General features: G+C 45.5%; 1 protein-coding gene across 1 annotated transcript; it reads left to right on the top strand.

Moving 5' to 3' along the window:
- Positions 1 to 10,094: 10,094 nt before the first annotated feature.
- On the top strand, positions 10,095 to 11,238 carry N7473_011009 (uncharacterized protein; the record flags this gene model as incomplete). The annotated part of the gene is made up of 6 exons (XM_057156948.1): positions 10,095 to 10,197; positions 10,243 to 10,386; positions 10,605 to 10,681; positions 10,715 to 10,793; positions 10,815 to 11,029; positions 11,095 to 11,238. The coding sequence occupies 6 exons, from the start codon at positions 10,095 to 10,097 to the stop codon at positions 11,236 to 11,238; spliced, it is 762 nt and encodes a 253-aa protein (XP_057005603.1).
- Positions 11,239 to 13,850: the final 2,612 nt, after the last annotated feature.

The raw sequence follows: 13,850 nt of genomic DNA, 5'->3' as shown, positions 1-13,850 counted from the left end.
ATCGGCTCGGAAGAGGTCTTCAGCTTGCTGTTTCGGGATATAGGCAGAGAAAGCATCCCTAGTCGTCATTTCTTCGTCTGGTGGAGCTTGCTCTAGCTCACGCTTGTGTGTATGCTTCTGGTTGCCCGATTTAGCTGGCTTTTGGTGTCTTTTGACCGCAAGGTCGTACGCAGTCTTAAATGCAGGTGATGATTCGCAAATCCTTTGAAAGGTCTGTTGAATTTCTTCGTCTGGCTGCCAGCCCTTAGGCCTAGCGCGTGGGTTGATGTATGGGCATCTGTTAAAATCGTGGTTGCCGTCATTAGGAGGACCCTGGCAAGGGCAGGTGCCCTTTCGGCGTGGTTTCGGTGGCTTTTCGTTACTATCATCGTCGTCATTAGGATTTCGGCCCTGATAGGTCGTGTGAGCAATCTGCCGTCTGCTTCCGCTAGTAGACGGCGGGGCTGATCGATATTGGTCGATAAATTGATTGACTAGCTCTGTCAAAGTCGGCTGCTTTATCCCCTGAAGGATAGTGTTATGCCAGAATGTGTAGAAGCTTTGATCGCAAGGTTGAATAGCCTCTAGGAAGTCATAAATTGGTGATAAGGGATCTTGGAACTGGGCAATATTGGCCTGTTCGCCGTCGGCTTGGCAAATCACCCATTTCTGGCACTATGTGGCTAGATTGGAAGGCTTGGTAGGCGGCGTTTGGCGCTTCAATGCATCCCAATCGCGTAGGATTTGGCGGTTCTTCGATTGGCTGGATAGAGCGAACGTAGCACGAAGCTTTATGATAGCTTCGCGTGGGGATAGGCCGTTAACGATTTGCCTTCCCTCAGGCGTAAGTGATGAGCGAATACCTTGCTTTAGCAATTCGATTGCGCGTATATAGCGAAGGTAGTCTGATTTCGACGACTCATACTCGCTTAGCAGAATCTTGTAGATTGATAGCTGATCAGGTGTAAGATCAATCAGGCGCGTAGGTTGTTCGTCTGAAGTGAACGTATTCGATAGTCGTTTAACCACATCAGATATCTGTGGCTTTATCGGCTCCTGCGGAGGTGTAGCAGGCTGTTCGTCAGGATTGGTGTATTTCCACACACTATTCGATAGTGCATAGTCTTGCACAGCAGTGTACCAGGGGATCCAGTGCGCGTGGCACTTTAAAGGGTAGTTAAGCCAGGTGGCTTGAATATTGGTCGAATCCATCACTTATGAAGCGAAAGTGATAGACAGGTGAGACGAAAGTAAGAGATAGATCAGAGAAGAGTGAATCCGAAAGCTTTAGCAACAGGCTGCAGCGATCGGGCTCATAACTGTCGGATTTACGGGGTCAGCATAAATCCTTCGGCGTGCACAAGCAAGCGAGTGTGCACGGTTGGTCAAATCAGTATACGATTGGCGAAGAATCGTATAGGTCAGGTCGTCGTACGATTCGGCTTAGAATCGGAAGTTAACTTATGATAGAAGAATGCTCCAACTTCATCACAATCATTAAACTTGATTCAACTAGCTATGGAAAACAGGCAGTATTTATAACTTCATGAAATCGAGGCAATACGTCAGACTAGAATCTCATAGAAATCAAGAGAAATATAGAGTGTTGAAGCTCTTTCGTCATGTGTGCAAGTTGTTGATGTCAATCGTTGAAGATCGTCGTCACGTGGACGTTCCGTCGCATTCTGTCAAGTTCGATAGCATGGGCTTATGCACCCACTCATGTCGACATAATCTATATCTAGTATATTAATATAAACCTTATAAAGAAAGCTCTTTTACTTCTTCGAGACTAAATCGCTATTAGCTAGAGAGATAGCCTTCCTCTCCTTAAAGGCGCTACAATCGCTGCTAACCTTAATAAGAAAGAATTAGATACAGAACTTAAGAGAGTAGCCGATAAGGGTTAGAATAAGATATTAAAGCGGTAGAACTGCTTTATTTACGCCGAATCGTAAAGCGCTTTCGATTTAGTATAGTCTTATTTCTAATAGAAATATAACGTACTAATCTTTGCCGATCTCCTCGCTTACATTAACTCTAAGTAGATTAAGGATTGCCTAGAGAACTTCCTCCGCTATTATACACAGCAATATCTATATCTCGGCGAGGCTGCTACTTCTTGTATAGAAGGATCTTACTAGCTACTTAAGCAGGATCTCTATATCTTAACTAAGCACCTCCTTGCTATGTTAGATAACTTTGAGATAGTTATTAAACAGTAGTATTAGAAGAACCTAGCAGTAATCGTAAGCGAGAGGGTTAAAAGGCTAACGAATATCCCCTTCCTCTACTAGTATCTTATTAACCGAATTTCTCTTAAGGCGATCAGCTACGTTCGGGTAATTTATAATATCTATCTCCTACCTAATAATAATAAGCCACTAATCCTACTAAGTTACGATTGTAATTCGAAGGAAACAGCAGGATATCTATATATTTATATTATCAAGCAGCACCTTAATAAGAAGCGCTAGCTATCCCCTTCGCTTTTTCACTAATAGTAGTATCTCTATAAGCTTAGTAATACCCCCCTATTAACCCGCAGCTTCTTATCTAGGATCCCCTCCCTATCCGCTAGCGTAGGCGCCCTTATAGTACACGCAATAATATTTAGCTAGTAACTTAGGTCTTAGCGAGCTAATCCGATACAGTAATAACACAGGTTCTATCGATATAAGTCTCTTCCTCTTAATCTGTAGTGCCTTCTACACAGATCCCTGATAATAGCGTACCCTATACACTATTCAAGCGATCTACCTAGCGCAAGCCCTCGGGGCACGAGATTGTTGCGGCGGCGATTACTAGCCGAGGACGAGGACGAGGTCGGGGACGCGGAGGAGGCCAAGGAGGGCGTAGAAAGGGAAGCATACAAGAAAGTGTTAATAGCGAGGATAATAGCGAAGTGGCTCGTAGGCGTAGTGGTGGTGGTCGTCGTGGCCGCCGGCGTAGCTGCGGAGATAGCTAGGTTGCTAGGGTAACCTAGCTAGATAAGCTAGGATCTTAGGGATTTACTGCCGGAAAAGGTAGTCAGATTAGTGTGAATTCAATGTAGGTTTTTCTGTCAAAAAGAAGCCGTTTATGTGGTAGATTATTCAGTGGATTTACTATGTAAACCAGAAAGGGAGATAGCACTGGCAGAATAGTAGCAGAAAGAGGGCGGTAGTGCGCGAGCCTGGCAGAATTCTGGCAGAAAGCCCTGCACGTGACCTTAGATAACTACGCTAAACCGGAATAGGAATGTCTGCCTTAATTTTTAGGCAAGGGGGGTAGAAATAGCGAAAGGGGGGTAGGAATAGCTAAAGGAGGGTAGAAATAGCTAAAGGGGGGGTGGCTGTAGTACTGCCCTAATTATATGCTACAGTAGTCCCAGAGCTGGCCAAAGAACGTGACCTGTCTACGCTTGTGGCACTATGGGAGTGAGATACTTGCTCGTGGTCATTTATTCTAGATGCCGATGGCCTGCTTGAGTATAGGATTCTGAACAACTGAAAGGTATCTAGGAAAAGTGACCAACACATAGGTAAGGTAGAGCTTTTAAAGTCTTTATTGTCACTCTACCATTGCAATTTACCTCTATGCCACGTTTCTTTTTATATTACCAATTACATCTCACAACTTCGAAATGCTCAAGCCAGCCCTGCGAGCACGTTCCTATGTCTCCCTGTCCGGTGTAACAAATAGCGTCGCGGTATACATCGCACACGAACGTGCCGACTTACTAGCCGGTCTAGCCAGTTAGTAAGTTAGTCCCCTTATAGGTACACGTTGAGCCAAACGCCTTAAAACCTCCCGTTCTATCGCCCAGGCCCTTATAGGCACCATCCTTCTTGACAAAGTCCGGCGTATCAACCTCCGGACATATATCTAGGCCGAGCTTATTAGCGTACGATTAGTACAAGTCCCATTCACTATCACCTATATAATCATCCCAATAGTAACTAATAACAACGACACCAGCGTCCTAGCTATTCATAGGAGCCGCGCCAGTCGGAGACAGAGATAAACCGCTAATAACGGATAAGGTACCAAACTTAGAGAATAATATTAACTTAAGATCACTAGCAATACTAAGAGCAGCTAAAGGATCGGGTGTCTCTGCTAGATAGTCTCCCAGGGTAATTCCGACACTAGGTGCCGGTGTACCAACAATTTTAGTCGACGACGCCGTCACGGAGTATCCTGTAGTTGTTGAGCAATCGAAATCACACCCAGATCCGTCGATGCAAACAGTAATACATACTTATACGGTCTCGGTACTGCAATCTTCCTCCGAGCCGTCCGACCCATCGCTACCAGCACCGCCGCCGCCCCCGCCAGCTATATCGCTCTAGTCCGGAGGGCAGAGCAGGCAGGGACCTTTGCAGAAGGGTACACAACCCTTTCCTGCGCCCTTACTTCCCTTAGTCACCGATAGAGTAGGAGGCCCAGGGGACTAAGTCGTGGTTTTACTATTTAAGGCTGTATCTTTCACGGTCTAGGTCCACGGGTAAGGAGGTAGTGTAACTGTGATTGTTTTGTATATTAGAGTGGGAGCTCCTTACACGGGCGGCAGCATATAGACCATATAGGGCAAAGAAATGCTACTCGTCAACTCGATCGATGAAGACTGAGACACGCTAACGTTAATTGAGACTCCCCAGACAGGGATCTCAGTGACCACGACTACCTCAATAGTCAGTAAATAGCATTCAAAGTTAGTAAAAAGGGAGGCTCACTTTCAGGGAAAGTCACTTCGATAATAATAGTCGTGATATTATAGCCGTGGTGAGTTGTTGTCTGGCCGTCATCGCCGGTTGATATTCCCGTTGTTAGGTAACTCTGCTCGACAGGCGAGGACTATACAGGAATCGTAAGGATCGACGGTAATTTAAGAGGGCGTAGGGGCAGAATCAACGAACACAGTAGATAGCATTGAATCACAGGCGAGGGATCGCTCTAAATAGACAGTGCAATATACACATCACCATCTCCAGAACTAGAGCCCGATCCCGGTCCAGGGGAGCTTCTAGTATACAATACACAGGCGCCTTCGGGACAGTAGCTACGCTAACAGGTGTATTCACACAGGGGGCTATAAACCGCGGGGTCTTACCCGGGGGCAGCCTCACTAGTAACGTCTGTCGTAGGGTTCATAATATTCACTGCTCCTTACCCTGTGTACATATAAGCGTTCATCAGACAGTAGCTATAAGTACAACTAAAGTCACAGAGGCCAGCCAGATTGCCTGCGCCAGTTCCTGCAGTGCATACCAGAGGTAAGAACGGCAAGACAGAGGGCGTAGAAAGGGGGACCTCAACAGTACTATATACCGAGGGAGGACAGAATCCAAGATTGCAATCAAAGCTACAAAGACCACTATAGCTCACACCTTCCCCTGCAATCGGATATCCTGCCACGCCGGTCAAGTTCGGCTTTTTATATCCGAGTCCCATTTTTGTGCAGGTGTAAGCTCCTAGGGGACAGTAGCTATATATACAGGCGAATTCACACAGACCCCCAAAATTGTTAGCGCCAGTGCCGTTCATACACTTTTAGTCCGAAAGCAGGACACTCGTTCTAGCTAACACTAAGCGTCCTGTCGTCGCACTGCCTACCCAGGCGTTCCAGTTCTAAATACCGTTTAGGCAGCTTCCCGAGATAGCTTTACCCTCAATCGTGGCGATCACGACGTTATCACGCATCAAAGACACCGTAACAGGTCCAGTCCGACCATCAAATACGACACTACCATAGTAGACACCAATATCATCGTCTAGGACAAAGGACTAGCCTACTCTATAGGCATCGCCTCTAATAGATACTACAGCGCCAGAGAAAGAGCCTAGAACAGCGGAGAAGAAGATTCGATCTTAAGCTATCTCTGCCGGAGGAAATTCAATCTACAACTACGAGGCAGTATTGCTACTAGTGCCTCTACTTCCGCAAGCCGCTACAGGAGCTGTTCGGTACCAGGCAATAATACTCTCCTAGGTCACCTCTGCCGTACCCTTCTTATATATATCGATCCAGTAGGGCAGAGTAGCTCGCCAACCATCGTAAGGCATATCAGTTACGTAGTTAAACAGGGCCTTACTAATCTCAAATGCTTCTATAGCTTTGTCATACAAAGGTCCGATATAATACGATTCGCCATAATCATTCTATAAGATAATTTCAACAAACTCGGGCTGCACGTAGAGTACCTCCTGCTAGCGATTATACCAAATATAGTCGCCTCGCCATATCCAATTTTTCTTATAGCCCGGCAAGTTAGTAAAGAACTAAGGTAAGACCGGCATCATATACAGCATCCCAGCCAAGTACTAAATATAGGATACATCGATATAAGTGTTTATATCTTCATCACCCTAGGGCTAGCCAGCCCAGCTAAAGAGACCGTCCACGATACCTGTCTCCACAGCGGGCTTAGCTCTAAGGGATAACCAACTCGGAATGAAAAAGCAGTTGGTAGAAGCCTTGATTAAGGGCCAGTCATTAGCTCGCCCTAGTCCTTCAAACGTGGAAACAAAGGCTTTTCCGTTATAGAAGAAGTACGATGAATAAGCGCTGTACTAATTAATCAAGTTAATAACATCGGTCTTTAGCCAATATCCATTGCCAGCATAATCAAATAAGAAAAAAAGCTTAAAGCCGACAGCATCAGCCGCCGCAAAGGCTACAGGAAGAGCTTCGATATTCGTTAGGTCATTATAAGCTATATTTAAGGCGAAGGCATCAATGTGCGCAACTTGCGCTAATTGCATGTTATTTTTCCAATCACTAGAGGTATAGTTGGCCGAGTTTGTCACCTAGTTGTGCTGTCAGCAGTTGCAAGTCAAGTTCGCCGACGAGCTAGAAATTACTATGAAATAAGCGAAGACAGCCGCTACCTGCACTCGGCAGGCGAGCAGGAGAGCTGTGACCCAAGCCACGAGCAACTGTATAGCTGATGTTGTTACGTTGAACACTAGGCTCTAGAAAGTTTGGCCTAAGTGCTCTTAATGCCGTTGGATGTTCGTTCGCTTGAAAATAGAGACTTAATGCTCCTTTTCAAACCTACATTAGCGGGTGCCTCGGCTGGGTAAGGGTTCTATTCTTTCCGCACCTCAATAGTTTTATCACAGGTGGATTCTATGAACGAATTTAGACGCAAATTCCGGTGATGACCGGTGAGCTCGCCTGCTACTCGTTATTATAAGACTTATCTTGCTATATTATTAAACCAAGCGTTTTTACGCCTACTAGTATCCTATTCGGCCAATAACAATGCTATATCCACTCAGCTCCCAAATGGAGGAGACCCTCGGAAATATTGCGTTGACCCACCCCGCTAACGGTATGTATTAATTCGACAGGCGAACATATACTAGTACTACCATATAATTGGAAGTAAAACTGAGCACACAACCCAGCCCCTTCTTCGCCCATTTAGAGAGTTTGCTTAGTATGTACGGAGTATGTATGTAACGATAATCTAGCGTGCCAAGCCGCCGTGAGATAAAGGCCCACATATACTAGGTATTAGTTCACTGGAAAGTCGGAAACACTTTATCGCCGCAGGTCCGAATACGATACTCCATGGGCTATGCTCTCGCAGAGAAACGTGCTTTGCAGCACTAGCTTCGATTTGAAAAATAAGTCAATCATACAAAGAACTAGCGTAAGAGCGCTAGCTATTGTCGATACGTGGTTGAAGTCCACTGATACCGAAGCTCTTTCCTTTTCGGACATACAGCTCCGCGCGTGGGCACTGGGTAGAAACTTTGCTTGGTATAGGTAGAGATTTAGCCGATTTCTAGGCGATGTAACCCCATCGTGGTACGGAGTACATCCATGGAAATCGGTGATTAGCTTATCGAATGTTAGGTAACTTAGTAATGAAGATCGTTTTATTTGATCCCACACGTAATAATTCCAGTGCTTTCAGATGGGCTTTATTTACATAGACGCGCTAGCACACCTTATCTTATAAATACATACTCGTAAACAAAGACTGATTGAATCGTCTGGAAAATCATGCGACCAAGTAGAATTCTTAATATAATCAACAAAGGAAGATATATTAAAAGAACACGTAAAAGAGGTGTTAAAGGACGTAATTCTGGTATAAAAGCGGCATTAATAAAGATCAATAGACGAATCACATAAAAATAGTATAAATCAGACAATAAATACATTAAATTTCTATCCATGATATGGTCGAAAATCGTAGCGTGGGTAGAAATCGGACGAAAAGACCTATATTTCTACCCATGCCATACAAATTTCCACCCACGCTGAGCTGCAACCCGTTCCTTTTCTCTGACATGTCTTAATAGCTACAATACATAATAGCTATGTTTACACGAACAACCCAACATCTTCCAGACGACCAGGCAAAGTTCATTTACCCAAAACAGGCCGTACAAGCAATATCTTTCATTCGTAACGTTTGTGCTTATGACGCCAGAGATCGCGTTTAGCGTAAGCCTTCAAGAACGGAAGTTCAATTAGCCGTTAGTCCGTAGCAAAAATACCTGAAAAGGGGGAAGTACAGACCAAAGAAGCAGTACCTGAAGCTGCCTAAGTACTAGTCACAGCGGAGTGCAACGAGGGACTAGCAGTAGGAGCTAGTCGGGTGGTTGCGTTGACAGCGTTGGGCTTACACCCACCAAAGATAAACCCTGCATTATCCGAGACACTCAACGCCGTCGTACGATAAAGGTCACATTGATTTGACTGGTCAACATAAACCTATACTTAGCATATCGGTACCTTCTCACACCAGTTCTGGCAATCCAAAGCGGTTGCAAGCTCATAGCTAAAGGTCATAGGAGCGCTGTTGAAATAAGCAATTGTCTCATTGTGAACAGAGCTTTAGCAGTCAGACACAGCCTCACTACCTTGGAAAGCCAGCGCAATCATAAGCAGAATTGAACGGACGGAAGCCATAAAGGGAAGATGGTGAATAGTGCGGAAGGAAGAGTATAAGAACATAAACTATATCGGACTTCGATAGCCATTTCTAGGTACACCAGGTTGGCCTAATGTCCGGCTGGGCGCACATTCTAACCGAAACTAACGGGGCATAGAGTCAATATAGTATGTACTTTTGAAATTTCTCTGCCCCTCCTATGTTTTCTTTTATGTCTCTGTAATTCTATTCTAAGACCTGGATTAGCTATAAAGTTGTGACTGGCTACTAAAGGAGGTTGCGATGCCGATATCTGTAGCTAGAGTCCCGGGGCGCAAATTGTTAGTAAATCCGTGGAAAGTGGGTCATGTCTATTTGTACTACTGTAGATTGGAGCTTAGCTTCTTTCGTTAACAGAGATCGGAAAACTCCCTTCTCTAATGTTAAATCCTCCTAGGATTGCCGACCCTAACTATCCTAATTCATTGGCTTTCTCTATGGAAATTCCCTTGGCACGGCTGTACCGGAGATTGCTTTTTTACAAGCTTATTTACAAGCTTCTTTACAAGCTTCTTTACAAGCCTGGAGTGGACCCATGGCGAGGCTTCCACAATAGTCCCTGAGCCCGGCTCCAACCGTTACCGTGCGTCTAGTGGCCAGTGCGCTGAGCATAATCGGTCCTACTATACTCCTAAAGGCATTCCTAGAACATAGCGAATCGGAGTGCGAGTATTCTGAGACAATGCGAGCGCCATTTGAGAGCTTCATCCGAATGTAAGAGGAGGGAAATAAACTGTTGGTCCGCTCGTGGATCGAATCTCTTAGCGCTTTCGGTACCTCAAATCACACCCTACAATCTGCCTCGGCGTTCCACGATAGAGTAATAGAACCTGTTGTCGCAACCCTCGCTAACAATACACACGAGACTGCGAGAACAGAGACTACAGAAGTTTTTGGGGTTCAGTAAATGCCGACTATCTCCCTTTGGGCCTTCGCCGTCTCCGTAGTTACTACTTTAGCGCCTTCATAAGCCAAGAACGTCCCACCACAATAATCTCGCCATCCCATTTCGATTGCTACTTTGGGTATCCACTCGAAAATGCCGCCATGTCTTGGTCCGGTTATCTTGTACGGAGTAGAAAATGTTGAAAGATAGGATCCACTTCTGTATCTCTCTAGAGGGAGTATAAGACGAAATTCCCTGCACGTCGAGTGGTGACTGGGCATACTCGATCAACCATGCTACCTAGACTCCTTGCCCTGTTTTGGCTCTTTCTCGTTCCAGTACTCTGTACTGATCCTGCGATTGATAAGCTTTTTGTGATCAAGAAAACGGATATAGGTAGCGGCTGCAAGTCGCGCTAGCAGGCCGTTGAAACCTATCTAGCGGAGTCTAGAGCCCTGACCATAGCCGGTCTGCAAGCAATCAAACATACGAAAGATTCTTCCGCGAAGGAGTCCAACGTTGCTAAGCGGTATCTCTACACGTACTTCAGGGCGGATAATACAGAATCGATTACTTTTGTAGAGAGTAAGGGCAATCACCCCACAACTTCAATTTTTGAATCGACAGCCGCTAATATACTTATTATTCAGCCTTTATAAACGAAGTTAAGAACTTCCTAGAAGGGAACTCTAATAAAGCCACGCTATATCTGTTTTGCGACGATAAATAGCTTCAAAAGCTAGAGCGGACCGATACAGCCTGGAAAACCAAAAAGCAAGAATCCGTGGTCGAAGCTTAGCCAGATAGAACTTTTGCACTATTAGCAATTGAAGATATCGAAGAATATCGACCGGATCTTTGGGAGCAAGATAAGAAAGGTGTCTGGATCAAAAATGCTAAAATACCTTACTAGTCGGATGATTTAGAGGAGTACGTCTTTAATGAGAACTACGGTAGCAAGACTTATTGTACCGAATCGAACCAGAATCTCGGTGTCGCCCAGGACTAGACAGTACCCTCTACTATCACGCTGTGCCCCAGCGCCTTTATAAACTCTCAAGCCACTGCGAACCTCGGATCTAAGGCTCCTAAAGTTCGTATGTTAATCGACAATGTCCTGCCACAAAGTAGGACTTTCTACCACGAATTGTTCTATCTAGTCTTAGGTTCGGAAGATACTCCCGATATAGAATTACCTGATTGCTGTGAGTCCTTAACGAGAATTCGTGTGAGAGTGCATTAGCACCTATACAAATAGCCTCTAAAGACTCGTGGAAGATTACGCAACGTTAGCTCAAAAATTCACCAAACACGAAACCCCTTAGTTACGATGAAGACTACCAGCACCTGATCCGCCGTAACCCAGAGTCATATCTCTGGTTCAGCGTGGGTTACTGGCTTTTCCTGCAGACTCAGTGGTCCGAGTCCTCCAACTAAAGATAGAGTTTTGATACGGGAGTAGCTAAATTGATCTCAATCTAGAGTTGAATAGGTTGATGAGAAATAGAGTATACAATTAATTGATCATAGGTTAGAGAGATCTCGAAACAAAAGAGCTGCGACCGTACTTATAGGCGTGACAGCTCTTCAAAGTGACAATAGTCTTCCTTGAATTCCATGGAGCCGATATCACGAAGAAAACCATGAAAGCTATCTACTTGCGTCTCACCAAAGGAACTGATGTGTCTGGACTTGATGAGCCTCCAAGACGCTACCTCCTCATCTCTCCAGATATGTGGCCATAGCAGTAGCTGAACCTCTTCACCATGCAGGTACTCCGTACGAGTAGCCCAGAGTTTTACGGGAAGACGTGGTTGCCGTCTTTGGTGGGGTAGAACGTTTAAAACGACCGGCGGGCGAATACCAACGCTTTTTGCAACCCTTCGCTTTTGCTCTTCCGTTACTGGGACTTTAAAGTAGACCCAGAAGATATGGATAAAATGTCTGCGTCTGGGCAACGAGTCAAACCAAAATTGCGGATCTTTAGGGAACTCATAACATGTCAGGAATGTAATCCCGTCGCTCGCAAGTTGTTCTCTGAAAAGCTGAGCTGACGGAGAGCTTTCAAAGTCCCTGCACGCTAAGCTATTGGACCAATCTAGATATAAGAGCCTCGTCAGTAAATTGACCCTCGGAATCCTATGATGTATCGCTTCTGAAGGGTCTGACTTGCGTGTGCCTAGAATCACTTTCTCCGGGTTGAAGCGAAGCCGAGCCCATATTGACTGTTTGTGGCCCGTGGCATATACTAAGGGTTGAAAATATTCGAACCATCGTTGTTTGTCAGACTCATGGCCGATAGGCACCCGAAGCTCAGTCCACATAATAGTCGGTTCGGATGAATCGCTAGGATATTCGGACACTGATTGCATGCTGCCGGAATCGGGCAGAGCCATGCGGGGTTTTTGATTTCAGAGAGAGTGAGACAAGAAGCTCGGATTGCCCATCCGCTAGCCTGGACCCAAGCTTGATTATATAGGTCTTGCTCTACGTCACGTGATCAGTATAGATCCCAATCTCTCGGTCCATAACCCCACGGGCCGAAGCTAACTGAAAAGGGTTAGTCCCAACACGGAGATGGTTCTCATGCCTGAACTCTAAGTTACAGGCATAATTGACATATATTATACTAATCAATATTTCGAGAAGTCGTAGAAGTGCCCGTCGTTTGGGGCTCGCCTAATGTAAGGATTCATCACCTCGGGATGATGGGGTGCTAGAAGATCACAACATTCATAGATATCAAACAGTCCGTCCAGCATACTTAAACAGCTACCTAGGCTTAGTAGCCTTCCCTCTCAAGGCAGATACTGCTAGACTATCTGCCATTTCATTCTGTTCCCGAGGCACCAACCAAAATTTAACAGAGCCATCTTCTTCAAATAGCTCAATCAGCCGCTCGATCTCTTTGAAATAGGTGGAATTCGCGACTGGCTGGCCTCTGGCATTTTTCCAGCCATTCTTCTTCCACGAAGCCACTCGGGAGTTCTAGCCGTAATTCCAGCATAAAATAGCTGGTACCAAAGTCTCCGGTTATCAAAATAAGCCAGTAATTTCATCATTTTTGCCGCATCCGGATTTTCCTTCTCTAGGCGAGAGTATGACGAATCCCACGTTGTGTAGAGCGTACGCTCTTGATACTCCTGGAGTAGTAGGGGGACTTGACTAATATCGTGTCTTGCTTTTTACCATCCGTCCCCGCATTGGCCGAAATAGGAGCATTGCCAGAGGCGTTTGCATATAATTTGGATGGGCTCAAAATACATGACTAATCTATGCGGGTGATAGTATCTCCTTCTTCCGAATCCACCTACCTGCTGTGTTCCGATAGGTGTCTCACACCTCAGGCACCAACGGGGTGACAAATCCATATCACGTGGCAACAAGTGTGTTAGCCATCTTTGACCAGCTTATACTGGAGCACTAGTCCATACTAGGTCGTGTGCTTTGGCTCAACTATGCCAGTCAGCATACAACACGAGAGCAGCTTAGTCCTGCTATTCACTAGGAACCACTCAGTGCCCTGCTCGCAGCTTATCGTTACCACGTGATTTTTCAGCTCCCTTTGCCCTCCTGGCATAAACAAAGCGCACTCTGAATTTATCCTGACCTCTCGCGCCTCCCATGGCAGTTGGAATTACTCCACTAGGGAGTGTCCTCGAGTCTCCCCTCACGCCACTACCCACCGAGGAAAAACCATTGTCAAGGAGTGCTCAAAGCGTCGTGAACTTTTTGCAGCTCCACCTAGTAGGTCATCGGCCACAACCTTGGTGGGAGCGTCGACTCAAACCGGACTACTATACACAAGTCTTGCGTGTGTTAGATACTGACGAATCTCTTCGGAATTACGTGGAGGACTAAGTACGGTGAGTATTCCTAGGTCCTGCCTTATTGACACAGGCGTACTGAGATAGTTAGTCATAGGTACGACTACGATCCTTGCCGTTATTGCCTGGTAATCCGAATACTAAGTCCTCTCTATAATATATTTTGTGCGAAGATTGTCGATGAAATATCAAGGTAACTAAGGCAATTTCAGTAAATCGATA

This window comes from Penicillium subrubescens (genome assembly GCF_028828155.1).
Source record: "Penicillium subrubescens strain IBT 31985 chromosome Unknown utg000007l_segment0_segment0, whole genome shotgun sequence".
In the NCBI taxonomy this organism is placed as follows: Eukaryota; Fungi; Ascomycota; class Eurotiomycetes; order Eurotiales; family Aspergillaceae; genus Penicillium; species Penicillium subrubescens.
This window is presented reverse-complemented; position numbering and strand designations above follow the sequence as displayed.